General features: G+C 44.7%; 1 protein-coding gene across 5 annotated transcripts in view; it reads right to left on the bottom strand.

The window, feature by feature from the left end:
- SEC24C (SEC24 homolog C, COPII coat complex component) overlaps positions 1-16,546 on the bottom strand; it is a 69,905-nt gene that overhangs the window by 12,430 nt on the left and 40,929 nt on the right. For all 5 annotated transcript variants that reach the window (XM_083364174.1, XM_083364177.1, XM_083364173.1 and 2 more), the window contains 6 exons: positions 12,373-12,497; positions 6,583-6,774; positions 3,414-3,507; positions 2,817-2,933; positions 1,842-2,012; positions 1,285-1,381 (listed from right to left, as the gene is read on the bottom strand). In XM_083364174.1, coding sequence (XP_083220300.1) covers positions 1,285-1,381; positions 1,842-2,012; positions 2,817-2,933; positions 3,414-3,507; positions 6,583-6,774; positions 12,373-12,497 — 796 coding nt within the window. The remainder of the gene's footprint in view (positions 1-1,284; positions 1,382-1,841; positions 2,013-2,816; positions 2,934-3,413; positions 3,508-6,582; positions 6,775-12,372; positions 12,498-16,546) is intronic.

Here is a 16,546-nt window from a genome sequence, read left to right as displayed (position 1 = left end):
TCTCCTCCCGGGCTGTGTCCTAAGACCACTGTTGTTCATCCTGTTTACCTATGGCTGTTATGCTACGTTTGCTACCAACCATATTGTGAAGTATGCAGATGATACAACATAGAGGGCCTTATACAGGATAACAATGAAGGTGCTTAGAGGAAGGAGGTTGAAGGTTTGGTGGACTGATATAATAAGAACTTGGTTCTGAATGCAGGAAAAATAAGAGATCATTGTCAATTTCAGAAAAGGCAGGCACAACCATATGCCTCTGTGTATTAATAACTTAACTGTGGAGGTAGTATCAAGTTTCTGGGTGTGCAGCTCACGAGCATGTTAGCTTGGTCACTCAACAGTAAGATGCAGGTGAAGTGGGCATCGCAGTGCCTGCATTTTCTGCATCATATGAGAAGAGCACATAGTCCTTCCCCTGTCTTTACCATTTTCTATAGAGGGACAATTGAAAGCATCCTGTCGTGTTGTATCACTGTTTGGTTTGGAAGTATTACTGTTTTATACAGGAAGGCTGTGCAGAGTGGTGAGGATGGTGGAAAAGATTATTGGAAATTCACTTCCTTCTATCCAGGACATGGTATATAAGAGCTGCCTGACCAGGGTATTGTCAGGGATGCTACACATCCTCTGCATGACTGGTTATCTGTTACCTTCTAGGAGGCGGCTTTGAGGTGTCTGAAGCACAACTACATTCTGTAATAGCTTTGTACCATATAGTATCAACTGTGTTAACTCTATGTGTATGTATGTGTACACACACACACACACTCTTCTGAGAGCAGGCATTGGAACTGCATTTTATGTGTGCCATTGTGTACACAGAAAAGTGACAATAAAGGTTATCCAATCTTTTATCTTATCTTGTCTTATCGATCTAAGTCAGTCCAGTGAGTAAGCAAAGATGAGAGGCAGGACCACTGCAGGGTAAGCACACAAAGTCTGCAGCTACACCTTAGGTATTCTCATTCACTGTAATGGTATGTGGGAATGACCTTGGGAGACAGGAGAAAAGACAGAGCCTAGACAATGGCTTGAAAAATGAAATCTGAGTCTGAAGGAGGTATGAAGGGGAAGAGAAAGCATCTCAGAAGGGACCCTCCCTATTTTCCAGAACAGCAAAAAATAAAGGTGAGAGATACTTGCAGACTTGAAAAATTCTGTTATTGTAACCTTACAATAAGGATGTTAGTATTCATAATTGGTGTTTCTTCTCTGGATCACTTCAAAGGGCTGACGTTTACTGATTAGATATAGGTTATAGATACATAGATATGTGCTCACCTGTGCTAGTACGTACTCTCATCACAGCATCAAATCCAACTTCTTTTTGAACATCTCTACGTAAATCATTCAAGAAGCGTTCCTGATCTGTTTCCACCTAAAATACACAGTCAACATGCTTCACATGGTGGACACACAGGTGATTTCTAACAGAGGCTGAACAGCATTCCAAATAAGACCATTGCCTCGTACCTCCAGTTTATGCAGGATCTAAACTCTAAATCACTTAGAAATTCAGAGAACACATTGCTGCTGCTTTAAAAAAGAATAATCTGCAGTATATACCATAGTCTACAAGTCCAGAACTTTTATTTTTTCATGCAAGGTGCCTAAACCATCTAAATCAACAGAAATCCATCTGAATTCAAAATTATGATGTGAAAATCAACTTCACTGTTGTTTACTTTTTAAAGTGTATATTGACTCCTACTGAACTAACCTGAGCTAGTACTAGTAAAACTGGCTCCTGAAATAGTTTTATTACTTGTTCTCTCTCCTTTGAGACTATAATGGCAGCTATATAAATGAACAGATGTTAAAGCCAAGACAAACCATACCTGAAAATATGTGTATTTATAAATGGAGCCACCAGTCTGATATGGAACAACCCCCAAGGTAGCTACATCCAAATACTGATTTGGGAAAAGGAAAAGGTCCACGCAGCACCCTTGGGCCACACAGTCCTTGGCTAGGTTGTTGTAGAAATTTGTCTGAGGCTGGAACAGAGTCTAAAGTAGAGAAAACGAATAAGCAGAGAAGGCAGAAAACAGGATAATTCTTGAACAATGCCCAAAATCCCAGCTTAGAATTATCTCTATATCTCCTTTGTCCTAAAAATGCGAGCAAAAATAAAAAGTAAAACCAATTAGGTAGTATACAATTTCCTGTCTATGAGAGGCAGTTTCGTCTAGTGGTTAAGGCACCAGGGTAGAAAGCAGGAGACTGAGTACTAAGCTTTTCCTGTTTCAGGAATTTCATTCAGAGAAGGAGCAATTTTTTCCCCTTTATGTTATGGTGGGAGGGGGGCTTTAATCAGTGAAGATTTCCAGGAAGAGAACCTTCTTTATTGGTTCCTTTTGGAACATTCTCCCATCCCCTCAACTCTGAAGTGAAGAGGCCCCCCACTCTCCCAGCCTTTCAAAAATATTTGAAGACCTGGCTCTGCCATCTCGCTTGGGCTCACAGAGGAGCATGCAGCCCTGGGGCTGGTTAGCAATCGGAAGGCCCTCCCTCTCCTTTTAATTATCCAATATCCAATTTTAACTATCCGTGCCTGTATTTTAATTTTTTTTATATCCAAGATTTTATGGTGTGTTTTTTTTTATTTTGTTTGTACACCACCCAAATTCCCTGTGAGGGAAATGAGTGATTTCTAAATGTGATAATAAACAAACGAACCTGATTCAGGTGGACAGATCATAGCAGTGGGAAGAGTTGGGGGGTAGGGAAGGCACAAAGCAATTAAGGAGACATAAGAAATCATAATCAGACTTCCTGCCTTAGCCTACGTCTGTTGGAATATGATCCTCTACCTTTTCTTTATCAGTATTCATCAGTTTCTTGTCGTCTCTATTCTTCAGCTTCCCTGGAGCCTCTGCTATAGGCAGTGATGTGTGAAATATGAAAAGCTTGCCAGCACAGTCTGCAGCCTGTAAACAAACATGGAAGTATCCTTGAAATGACCATTTGAGACTCTTTTGTCCTTAAGAGCCTTATAGACCCCTTCTCCGTGCCACCATTTATATTAAAATGTAAAAGACTCTTCAATGAAAAGTAAACGTAGCTCATCTTTTCAAGTGATCCATCTTTTACAACCGCCACTTAACATACCGATCTTATTCCCAATGTGCTGCAAAAAAAATAATTTTAAAAATCCAAATATCAACATTTGAAGTGCTTAACTTATCTATATTACTCAAAATCCTCTGCATTCACATTAGATTATTCTGCCTGATAAATGTTACCTATATAACATTCTATATGGTTCAGTTACCCCATAATAAATAAATTGGATTCAGCACTTGATATAGACTGCTGCTGTCTTGAGATGTTTACAGAATATTCAAAAAGGGAGGGGACTGAGAAAAAAATCAAGTTAAATTAAGGTGCTGAGGAGCATAAAAACTAACCTTTAGAGCTTCCATGCCAGCCTGAATCACTGGAGCAAACACTGTTTCTGTTTCTCTTGTATCAGCAAACATATCTGGGATCTGATCCAATAGGCTGCAAAATGATGAAAATCAAAGTCAAAGGTTATAGAAACCTCAACAAGTTATTTCTTATCAATGAGGATCAATGCTTTCAAGCCAATTAGAACTTTTGAGGGGGGGGGGGAAAGACCTATTTCTGGAGAAAGGTAAATAGTAAATAGTCCACTAGCCATTGTTGACTATAGGAGACAGCGCTCATCTCCGTTTCAAGGCTATTGAGCCAGCACTATCAAAGGCATTTCTGAGGTCATGTGGCCAGCATGGCATCACGGAGTGCTGTTACCTTCCTACCAAAGTGGTACCTATTTATCATCATGTGAAGCTTGGGTCTCAAACTAGGCTGCCAGCTTTCCAGTCAACAAGCCAGCGTCTTAACTGTGATCCATCACACTGCCCCATTTCTGGAGTAGATGAAGTTTATGATATTTTTGTATCTGCCTAATTTTGATCTAAACTGAAGGGTAGAAAGCCTATGCTTCAGTATTTAAATTTGCACTTTTGGTCTATAAAGCAGGCTGGGAAACAAGCATGGAAATAATTACACAAATTCAGGCTGTATATGCAGGAACTGATCAAAAGCAGCAGCACTTTTCCACAATTGCTCTCTTAAACTAAAGCTTCTCTCCTCTTCCAATTCAGAGATTACTGTACTTTTGCTTGATGCCTTTAATTTTAAGAATAAACTCATGTTTATTTCTCTCAATTTTCTCCAACTTCAAGTTAATAGTTGCCACTTTTTCTAAGTTAGAAGCTTAGAGTATCAGACAGATACTGTTTTTTGGTTTACTGTAATAATGAGTGAAACGGCCCATTTTATTTATGCAAAATGAAAGCAACTGATTTAACAAATCAGAAGGCACTAGTGCAGCAAATGAGAACAACAACAAAATGGTCGTATTTCTAGCAAAAACAGAATAAAAATAAAACCTATGCAAAGCTCAGAATGAGTGTGATTCTTAATCCTGACGAGAAGATGACAGCACCTTCTTGAAGAAAGCCCATTCTTTGTTGTGGGTGGAAGAACTGGGAGTGTCAACCCTGCCCCCTCTATAGGGAGTCACAAACTCATAACACTTTACATGATTAAGTATCTTGGAAGTTCTACACCTCTTTTATGTACAGCTACTATTGTCAGATAAGCATGATTCAGTTTCTCTGAACATAGCTAAGTTTTGTTACACTGTCTATAAATAAGGCAAACCTCGATCACTCACTGATGATTTCACCATCAATGGTAATATATTACTATGCTCTGATTTGTTCAGTTCTATCCAGTTTTTATTTATTTTGTTTTAATGTTTAATTTTTTGTGCAGATCTCTGACTGTAATAAAGATTGATTGATTGATTTGATTTGATTGGGAGAATCAACTCAGCAAACATATTTGAATGCTAACTTCCTCAATCCAGATATTTGTTCAGGAACAATATTGTATATTGTATGCAAAGTGGTTTCAAGGACCAGAAATTAATTCAAATTACCTATAACAAAATAATCAATCTCACCAGTTGAAAACAACAAAGCAATGTTTGATATTTCCACTTATATGTGATCCAGATAGTCCTTCAGTTCTTTTGAAGTGATGACGGACCTCCCTAGAGCTACTTATGACCCATTTCCAAACTTACAATGGCTGCACCCCTATGGTCATGTGATCACATTTTGGGTACTTGACAACCAGCTCACCTTTACAGCTGTTTGCAGTGCCCAACGGCCACATGACCAGGATCTGTGATATTTTTTTCGCCAGTTTCCAGTGTTTACCTCTGGTTTCTGGCAAAAAAATGCTTATTGACAAAAATGGATTCATTTAATAACCATGGCATTCAATTGTTTTATTAAGTATCTGCAGGACAATTGGACTGATCTGCTGCCATTTGCTGAAGTGGCTTACAACAATGCAGTACACTCCAGCACTGAGTTCACTCCTTTCCAAGTGGCTAATGGCCAGTGTCCTTCCTATGCGTAAATTGCTTGCCACCGAACCTGCCATTCCTTCACTAAAAGAGTGGGTTCACCAACTGCAGAACATCTGGCCAGTAGCTATCAAAGCCCTGGATGAGGCTAGGGAAGCTTATAGCTGACAAGAAAAGAATGGAACTTAAACCTTTCCATGTTGGAGATAAAGTTTATCTCTCCACTAGATTCCTACAGTCATTGCAGCCATCAAAGAAGCTGGGACTGAAATTTACTGGTCCATTTCCTATTAAACGCATTATCAATCCTGTTACGGTGAAGCTGGAACTTCCTAAGAGCCTGAGACAAATCCACCCACTTTTCCATTGTAGCTTATTTAGTCCTGAGGTCACCTCCAAATTAAGACCTCAGCCTATTATGATTGAGGGCGAGCAACACTCTGAAATCAAGGATATTTTAGATTCTCACAAACATCACAGATTCACACAGTATTTAGTGGCCTGGAAAGACCTGCTTGCTGCACAGAATGAGTGGGTTTATCAGTAACATGTTAGGTCCCCTATCCAGACAAACTTGATTAATGTGTTTCTTTTTGAGGTTTTTCTCTCCTTTCTGTTTTGTTTTTCAGGTGGATTTGTCTTTTTATTGGGGGGGTGCGAATGTCAGAGCCCCTCAAATGTATTTGCCTTTAATCCTTCCTTTTCTCTCTCTTTTGCTTCTGCCTATTGTTATCTGCTTTGTTCTACTCTGTGCGAGATGCCCTCCCTCAGACCTTGCTTTGCTCTCTTGCCATCACTAACTCTCAATAAAAAATCCTTTTGAGACAATGGCTGTTTCAAGAGTTTTGCTTTCTTGGGAGATGTAGTTGAGGCAGGTCCTTACACATGTAATTATGAAAGTTGCACTGTCCTGGGGTCATATGATCACCATCTGCAACCTTCCCAGCCAGCAACAGGTAAGCAAAGTCAATCAGGGAAGCTGAATTTGCTTAAAAACTGCATGGTCACTGTTAATGCAGTGATTTGCTTAGAAATCATGGCAAAAATATAGTAAAAATGAGTACAATTCACTTAGCAACTGACTTAGCAATGGAAATTCTGGTTCCAATGGAGGTCGGAGACTAACTGCATCACTCTGTTAATGCTCATGGTATAGGCTGAGTTTTGCTTACCTGGTAAAAACTGCGCGAGACTCATTCACTTTCACAAGAAAGCCATCAAGCAAAGGTACAAACATATCTGCTATGTCTGAAACAACCATCATTTGCGGCTGTGCCAGGGAGCTCTTGACATTATAGAAGTGTAGAACTTTGTTGTAGGTGACAAAACCCACACGGATGGCTGATTCTTCCATAGTTCCTTCTCTGTTAAAAAAGGTGTTAAATATAGTAAAAAAATGGGCTTGCAAAATCAAACTGAAAAGCAGAAGTACAGCAGCATCAACCGAAGATTGTATCCTAATATCTACTGACCAAATTCCAAGTTTGAGAATGCAGCTGGGAAGTCCTCTCATTTTACAATTACTTGATTGAAAGTGTTGTGACTCAGGGCCAGCCTGTGGGTCCGACAGCCGGCTCCGATGTATCGGAGGACTCAGATGTGGGGGAGGAGGGAAACGAACCGGCTGATGATGATTTGGAGACTTTGCAAAGTCCTCAGCCGGGAACCTCTGCTCAGCTGTGTGAGCCCGAGAGTGCGGAGGATGATGACCCACAGCTGGCCCTGTTCAAGGACGCCCGACGCAGGAGGCAGTCGAGCAGGGACAAACAAAGAAAGGCTATGGGACTCCTCGGGAGGAGGCACAGGGAGACCACGCCCTGAGCTCTCTATAAAAGGAGTGTTTGGGGAGGGGCTGGTTGCTGAAAGCAACTCTTTTGCTTGAGAGATAAGCTCTTGTGTATTTACTATTAAATCTTGGCAGAAGCCTTTTAGCCTTGGACGCTTTCCAGTCTCTTCTTTTGAAATAGGGGTTGAGAGAAGAGGGCTGGTTCAGAACAGTTTGCTTTCAGCCACCCACCCCTTATTACTATGATGGAGCAGCTTCTTCCCGAAAATGCCCAGCTCAACCAGCAACTCACCTTGCTGGCCACTCAGGTGGCACAACTGCAGGCTCAGGTACATGCTGCCCCCCCACCCAGGAGGAAATGTCAGATAGCTATGCCGGATAAATTTGCTGGTAATCCAGAACTGTTTCCTGCCTTCCTGGGACAATGCCAGCTTTATATCAGCGTGAGAGCAGCTGATTTCCCCACTGACCGAGATAAGGTGGGATTCGTGTTGAGCCTTCTGTCGGGAGATGCAGCTCGTTGGGGTACGCCTCTGTTGGCACAGCCTAGCCCTTTGTTGGATAACTTTGGGGGTTTTTGTGACCATATGCGCCTCATGTACGAGGACCCGATTAAGGCGCAGACTGCCACCCGACGCCTGAAAGCTTTGAGGCAGGGTCAGCGCCCTCTACAGGCCTATATCAGCGATTTCCGGCTGCTTAGCCAGGATTCCGCCTGGAATGAGGCTGCGCTCGTGGATGCCTTTCAGGATGGCTTGTCAGAGGAGATGTTGGATGAGCTGGCCCGCGTGGACATTCCCTCAGACCTGAATGGGCTGATCCATCTTTGTCTGCGGATCGATGCCCGGCTGCAGCAGCGTAAGAGTCGCCGTGCCACCCCACAGACCCCTGCCGCCCCTGTTGTGCGTGAGCCCCCAGTCCAGAGGGAGGAGCCAATGGAGCTGGGTGCCGCCAGGTCCCGTCTATCGGTGACGGAAATGGACAGACGACGATCGGAGGGGTTGTGTTTTTACTGTGGGGACCCTGGACATTTGGCTGCTTCTTGCCCGAAGAAGCGTCAGCGGGCGTCAGTGACCAAGCCTGCCCCGAGAAAGTCCCCCGCTTTGCTATCGGGAAACGGCCCGAGCCCGATCTAGACGGTGTGAAAGATCGGGCGACCCACAACAACCACACCGAGCGACGCCGTTCCGATGGTGCCTGTGAACCTCCACGGCATTTGATTTTGGAGGCACGACTGATCCTTCCTGGCAAGCCAGAGGGGATTCCGGTCTATGCCTTAATTGACTCTGGGGCTACCACTAACTTTATGGATTCGGCCTTTGTGGCCAAATGGGCTGTTCCCCAGTGTCCAGTGTATCCGCCCATGCTTGTGGAGACCATCGATGGTCGAGTGCTCCTGTCCGGGCCTATCACGGCCGCCACGCAACCCGTGTGTATGGCCATCAGTACCCATGTGGAGGCCATTCAGTTCTATGTCACTTCGGATCTGCACTTCCCCGTGGTCTTGGGACTGGCGTGGCTCCGGGCGCATGATCCACAGATCTATTGGTCTCAGAACTTGGTCACCTTCCCAAGTTTGCAGTACGTGGACCACACCCGCCATATCTGTGCCGGCCAGGTGGAGGGTTCCCCAGGGGTTTCCTTGCCTCCCGAACTGTCCGACTTTGCTGACGTGTTCAGCGAGTCAGAGGCGGACCAATTACCCCCGCACAGGCCCTACGACTGCTCCATTGACCTAGTCCCTGATGCGCCTCTCCCAGTGGGGCGTTTGTACTCCATGTCGGAGCCCGAGTTGGCTGCATTGCGGGACTTCCTGACGAAGAACTTGGCTCGTGGTTTCATCCGGCCCTCGTCCTCGCCAGTGTCTGCGCCCGTGCTCTTCGTCAAACAGAAGTCGGGCGAGTTACGGCTTTGCTGTGACTACCGGAAACTCAACGCTATCACGGTGCGTAACCGCTACCCGCTGCCCCTCATCCCCGAGCTCTTGGACCGACTCCGGGAGGCTAAGATCTTCACGAAACTGGACCTGCGTGGAGCTTACAACCTCGTCAGGGTTCGGCCGGGTGATGAGTGGAAGACGGCGTTTGGTACTCGCTATGGACATTTCGAGTACACGGTGATGCCGTTTGGCCTGACCAACGCCCCCGCTGTGTTTCAGCATTTTATGAATGACATCTTTCGGGATCTGTTGGACCAGTTTGTTGTGATTTACCTGGACGACATCCTGATTTACTCCCCGTCGCGTGAAGCGCATCATCAGCATCTCCGTCAGGTCCTGCAGCGCCTCCGGAAACATCGGCTGTTTGCCAAGTTGGAGAAGTGCCAGTTCTACCAGGTGACCATTGATTTCTTGGGTCACCGCATTTCTCCTGAGGGCATCGCCATGGAACCGAGTAAAGTTGAGTCGTTGCAGAGTTGGCAACCCCCGCGTCGCGTGAAGGACGTTCAGCGACTCCTTGGATTTGCCAACTACTATCGGACATTCATCCCTGGCTTTGCTGCCTTGACAGCCCCCCTCACCCGGCTCCTGCAGAAGAAGACTCGGTTCCAGTGGAACGCCCCCGAACAACAGGCGTTCCAAGCTTTGAAGGACGCCTTCATGAAGGAGCCCATCTTGAAGCATCCTGACCCGCAACGGCCGTTTGTCGTGGAGGCGAACGCCTCCGACATTGCCATTGGGGCCGTGTTACTCCAGGCAGCGACGCCCAACGGTACCCTTTTCCCTTGCGCGTATCACTCACGGAAATTGAATCCCTCGGAGCGCAACTATACCATCTGGGAGAAGGAGCTGTTGGCCATCAAGGCGGCGTTCGAGGCTTGGAGGCATCATCTGGAGGGGGCGCGGCATCAAATCGAGGTCCGGACGGACCACAAGAATCTGGAAAGCCTGCAGACCGCTCGGAACTTGAACCAACGCCAGATCCGGTGGTCCCTCTTCTTTGCGAGGTTTGACTTCCGGGTGCGGTACATACCAAGCGGGCACAACCAGAGAGCGGATGCTCTGTCCAGGAAGCCCGAGTACACCCGAGTGGAAGACAAGCTTCCGCCCAGGACCGTGATCCCCGTCGAGTCTTTTGCTGCGGTGCGGGAGCCGGTGGATATACGGGCTCGGATCCGGGAGGCGCAGCAGCAGGAGGCGTGGGTGGCTCAGCGGAAGGAAGAGGTGGGGCCAGATTCGCCTTGGTCGGTCACGGATGGACTCCTGTATTATCGTGACCGGCTCTATGTTCCAGGAGGGCCACTCAGGGGACTCGTCCTCAGCCAATGTCATGATAACCCGGCTGCGGGGCATTTTGGCCTGTTCAAGACTCTGAACCTGGTCTCCCGTACATTCTGGTGGCCCCGAGTCCGACACGATGTCCAGTCTTATGTCACCTCCTGCGTCCCATGCAGGCAGGCCAAGTCAGCGACAGGGGCCCCGCCTGGTTTACTGCAGCCTTTGCCAACGCCCAAGAGACCCTGGGGGGCTGTGTCCATGGACTTTCTGACGGATCTACCCCCATCCTCCGGCTTCACGACAGTGTTTGTGGTGGTGGACATGTTGACCAAGATGGCGCACTTCATCCCCTGTCGCGGCTTACCGTCAGCTCGCGCCACTAGTCGCATGTTCATCCAACAGGTGTTCCGGCTGCACGGCCTTCCCGATAGAGTCGTCTCCGATAGGGGGGCCCAGTTTACAGCCCGCTTCTGGCAGGAGTTGATGCGGGCGTTGGACATTAAGGTTTGCCTCTCGTCCGCGCATCATCCTCAGACCGACGGGGGTACCGAGAAGGTCATCGGCATCTTAGAGCAGTATCTGCGCTGCTACGTTAACCTGCAGCAGGACAATTGGGTGGACTATTTGGCCATAGCCGAGTTTGCCTTTAACAACTCGCAGCACACCTCCACGCAGATGACACCGTTCTTGGCCAATGTGGGTTATCACCCTCGGTTTTTCCCCCTTTCTCCCGTGGACTCACCGGAGCCGGCAGCGAACGAATTCATGGCGGAGTTACAGGCGATCCATCGGTTGGTGCGACGGCAGCTGGAGAAGGCCAAGGCCGACTACAAGAGGTTCGCCGATCGGTCGAGAAGGGATACGCCTCCACTATCGGTGGGGGATCGGGTCTGGCTGTCCACCAGGAACCTACCATCCACTCGGCCGGCGAGGAAGCTGGACCACCGATACCTTGGACCGTTCCCCGTCGAGGCCGTCATCAATCCGGTCGCCTATCGTTTAACTCTGCCACGTTCCCTGCGCGTGCACCCCGTCTTCCATCGGTCCTTGTTGGTCCCCGAACAACCGGCTTGTCCACTTCGCCAAGCGGAACCTCCCCCATCAGGACCTCGTGATGGCGACAGCACCCCCGAGTACGAGGTCGCCAGCATCAGGGATTCCCGCTGGCTGAAAGGTCGCTTCCAGTACCTGATCGAGTGGAAAGGGTACGGGCCGGAGGACTTCACATGGGAAGACGCGACCGCCGTTCATGCCCCTGCGTTGGTGACTGCGTTTCACGAACAGTTCCCATCCCGACCGCATCCGGATCGGCAGACCCGGGGGAAGGGCCCTGCGGTGCGGGATAGTGTTGTGACTCAGGGCCAGCCTGTGGGTCCGACAGCCGGCTCCGATGTATCGGAGGACTCAGATGTGGGGGAGGAGGGAAACGAACCGGCTGATGATGATTTGGAGACTTTGCAAAGTCCTCAGCCGGGAACCTCTGCTCAGCTGTGTGAGCCCGAGAGTGCGGAGGATGATGACCCACAGCTGGCCCTGTTCAAGGATGCCCGACGCAGGAGGCAGTCGAGCAGGGACAAACAAAGAAAGGCTATGGGACTCCTCGGGAGGAGGCACAGGGAGACCACGCCCTGAGCTCTCTATAAAAGGAGTGTTTGGGGAGGGGCTGGTTGCTGAAAGCAACTCTTTTGCTTGAGAGATAAGCTCTTGTGTGTTTACTATTAAATCTTGGCAGAAGCCTTTTAGCCTTGGACGCTTTCCAGTCTCTTCTTTTGAAATAGGGGTTGAGAGAAGAGGGCTGGTTCAGAACAGAAAGACTGATTGAACTGTTTTACTGAGGTAATTCCATAAGCAGCACTGAAATCGGTTGATTATAATCAACATTTATTATAAAAAATTTGTTTTAGCATTAATCTAATTTCAAAGGATCTCTCGTGACCACTGTCTTATGTGAGCAGGTACCTGGGGAGGTAATCCAGGAGGGTCTTCAGTTCTTCACATATCAGTCTGACCAAGCCACTCCGCACTGCATTGTATGACACATCAATCATGAAAATAAAAGCAGGAGGGTTGGGATACTTGTTATTCTGCAAGAAAGGAACACGAGCACAATTATTCATCACACATTACTGAGTCGTTTTCCCATCATCTATGTCTTGAAAGAAGCAAGCTTTAACAATGTTTCTGCCTAGACTTAAAAAAATACAAATACAATTCTTACAGTTTTCCAGTATGATTAGCATTGTATCAGTGTTTATCAACTTGGGCAACTTTAACATACTGTGGACCAACTGTCAGAATTCCCCAATATAGAGGTCAGGGTAATTCTGGGAGTTGAAGTCCACGCATCTTAGAATTATCAAAGTGGTGAAACACTGCATTTTATCCTGGCAGCCCTTAATTTTTATTTAAAGTGTGGGCCTCTAGATTCTGCAGATCTAATGTTATAGAAGTACATCTCCCCAATATAAAGGCTAACCCAAATTCATTAGAGCAATCTTTTGTGTTTCTTGGTATGTGGTAGCTAGTTCTCTTGTATCTGGAACCTGAGGTTTACGATAATTTGATTAAAATCAGCCTCTCTGAAGGGATCTGTGGCCTTCTAAATCCTTAAAGACAATTACTTATATTGTAATGAATGTTAAGGATGGATCGTCTCTTTGCCCATTTAACTTGAATGCAGACTGTAAAGACTATTGAGAAGTGGTGGCAAAGTTGAGAAAATATAAAAGGAATGTTGGACACAATCCCGAAATAAAGGAAGAGTTTCATTAGTAAGTGATAGCTTAATCAATCTACAAAGTTCAACAAGAAGATTCTTTTTTTTTATTGAAAAGTTTTAAAATACAGTTTTCCTTTAAAAAGCCCCCCTTCCCCCTCCCTCCTCCCCCCTCCTACCTCCCCCCCTCCCCCCCTCCCTCCTCCCCCCCCTACCTCCCCCCCTCCCCCCTCCCCCCCCGTCTTCCCAGAGCTAAATACAAGGTATATATATATAAAAAAGCAATCATAAACAACCATATACTAACAACTATAAATTCTAAAATCCATCACTCTCTAGCTTATATAGGATAAAACAAACCTTAGCAATATTAAATATATATAAAAAACTAAAATAGAAAAAGAAAAAAAAACGAAAGAAGACTTATTCGAATGCTACATAAAACTTCTTAACCCTATACTTGTTCTGGATAAACTCAATCCATTTTCTCCATTCCATAATATAACGTTCTTGCGAATGATCTTTCAAATAGGCCGAAATCTTCGCCATCTCTGCCAGGTCGGAAACCTTTAAAGTCCACTCTTCTATGGTCGGCAGTTCCTCTTTCTTCCAATATTGACCTATCAAAAGTCTTGCTGCCGTAACTAAGTTCAACATCAACTTGGAGTCCACAACTGTAGCGTCGACAATTATTCCCAACAAAAAAAATTGCGGACAAAACTTTATCCTCCGTTTAAAAATCTTCTGCATATTCCACCAGACTTTTATCCAAAAAACCTTAACCTTCTTACATGTCCACCATATGTGAAAATATGTTGCATCTTCATCGCCACACCTCCAACATTTAGGCTGGTAATTCGGATACATACTTGCAAGCTTTTTAGGATCTAAATGCCATCTATAAAACATTTTGTAAAAGTTCTCTCTTAGATTTTGAGCTTGAGTAAATTTTACATTCCTCACCCAAATCTTTTCCCACGTGTCCATTGTAATAACTTCCTGAATGTTTTGGGCCCATTTTATCATACAGTCCTTAACAAGCTCTGTTTCTGAATCAATCTCTATCAGTGCAAGATATATCCGTTTGATATGTGCTGGTCCCTGATTTCTAATTTGCTTTATCAAATTTTCATCAGTCATTGCAAATCCATTTTTCTGGTCTTCTTTCCACCTGGCCCGTAACTGAATATATTGAAACCAAGTTTGAACAACCTTCTCTTCTCGCAAGAGGCTATATGATTTCAAACACCAAACATTCCTTTCCAAGCTTAAAATTTCCTTGTACGTAGTCACATCATGTTTGAAACCAGCATGTATATTTTCTATTGCGTGTTTTGGAATTGCCCACAATGGTATCTTGCTGCTTAACTTATGTCTATACTTCTTCCAAACTCTCAGCAATGCCTGCCTTAAAATATGCATCCTAAACACAGTATCTACCTTCTTATCATACAACAAATATGCATGCCAGCCAAACAACAAGTCATGGCCCTCAAGATTTAATAACCTCGGTTGTGTCAAATTAATCCAATCGCTTATTCCTACTAATGCAGCAGCTTCATAATATAGTTTAAAATTAGGCAATTTAAGGCCACCTCTCTCACGAGTATCCTGCATAATCTTAAGTTTAACTCGTGGCTTTTTCCCTGCCCACACAAATTTATTGATACCACGCTGCCATTCCTCCAAGTTAGAATCTTTCTTAAGAATCGGTATCATTTGAAATAAAAATAAAAATTTGGGCAGGACATTCATTTTCACTGCTGCAATCCGTCCCAACAAAGACAATTGCAATTTTTCCCAACTCTCCAATTCTTTTTGAATTTTCCCCCATAGTTTTTCATAATTATTTTTATACAGCTTTGTATTAGAGGGCGACAAAATCACCCCCAAATATTTAACCCTTTTAACAATCTCAAATCCAGTTAATCCTTCTAAGAGAGCCTTCTGTGAAACTGTCATATTTCTAGCCAAAATCTTAGTTTTCTGTGTATTTACTTTAAATCCAGAAACCTTCCCATATTGTGTTATTATCTCCATCAGGTCCACAACAGAGTTCTCTGGCTGGGTCACTGTAACAACCAGATCATCTGCAAATGCTCTCAATCTATAGTCCTGATCTCCAACTTGTATCCCCTTAATTTTTTCCGAATTCCGAATCTTAACCAATAATATCTCTAATGTTAACACAAATAACAAGGGCGATAACGGACATCCTTGCCTTGTGCCCTTCTCAATATTACATGCTGCTGTCAGGCTATTGTTAACTATGATTCGGGCAGTTTGTTTTTGATATAATGCCCTAATCGGTTGTAAAAATTTTTCCCCAAAATCCATTTTGTCTAAAACTTTCAACAAAAATTGCCAATTCAATTGATCAAAGGCCTTTTCAGCATCTAAAAAGATTAGCGCTGCAGAGATCTGGTTGTGCCTTTCCAAAAACTCTAACACATCAACTATATGTCTCACATTATTTTTCATTTGCCTACCACTAATAAACCCCGTTTGATCCCCATGAATCACCTGTTGCAGAACCCTCATCAGTCTATTAGCCAAAACCTTAGCAAATATCTTATAATCTGTATTTAAAAGCGATATCGGTCTGTAATTTTTAACTTGAGTAGCATCCTGGTCTTCCTTCGGAATCAAAGAGATAAAAGCTGTTCTCCAAGACGGTGGCACCTTTCCCCCCCTCTGGATTGTCTGGAACAGTTCCTTTAACGGTTTTATCATCTCTAATTGTAAATTTTTATAATAGGCCGCAGTCAAGCCATCCGTGCCTGGTGCTTTATCCAGCTTCAGTTCCTTAATTGCTGTAAAAATTTCTTCTTCTGTAATCAGTTGATTAATCCCCTCTTTTTGTACTTGCGTAAGAACCGGGATGCTAGCATTCTCCAAGTATATATCAATATCTTTTGCATTAATTTCCTCTTTAGTATATAATTTCGAATAAAAATCCACAAAAGCATCCTTAATAAGATTCTGTTGAAACACAACCCTTCCTTTATACTCAATCTTATCTATATTAGAGGCCCTTTGTTTTTTCCTCAGTCTATAAGCTAACCATCTGCCTGGTTTATTAGCGTTGCAAAAAGTATTATGCCTAGCAAACCGCAGATTGGTCGCCACTTGATCAGCCATTAATTTATCAAATTGTCCTCTTAGCAGTCTAATAGCCTCCTTAATCTTCGCATCCTCTGGGTTCAAAATCAAAGCCTTTTCTTTTTCCTTTATTTCATTCTCCAGATCTTTCCTTCTAGTTTCCACTGCACGTCTATGTCTATTATTCATATATATCAACACCCCTCTCATATAGGCCTTGCTAGCATCCCAAACCATATCCATAGAGGTACCCTTATTCATATTAATCTCAAAAAAATCCTTCATCCGCTGTTTGCATTCTTCCACATTTCTCTG

The sequence above is a fragment of the Vipera ursinii genome, assembly GCF_947247035.1.
Source record: "Vipera ursinii genome assembly, chromosome: 5".
Classification (NCBI taxonomy): Eukaryota; Metazoa; Chordata; class Lepidosauria; order Squamata; family Viperidae; genus Vipera; species Vipera ursinii.
This window is presented reverse-complemented; position numbering and strand designations above follow the sequence as displayed.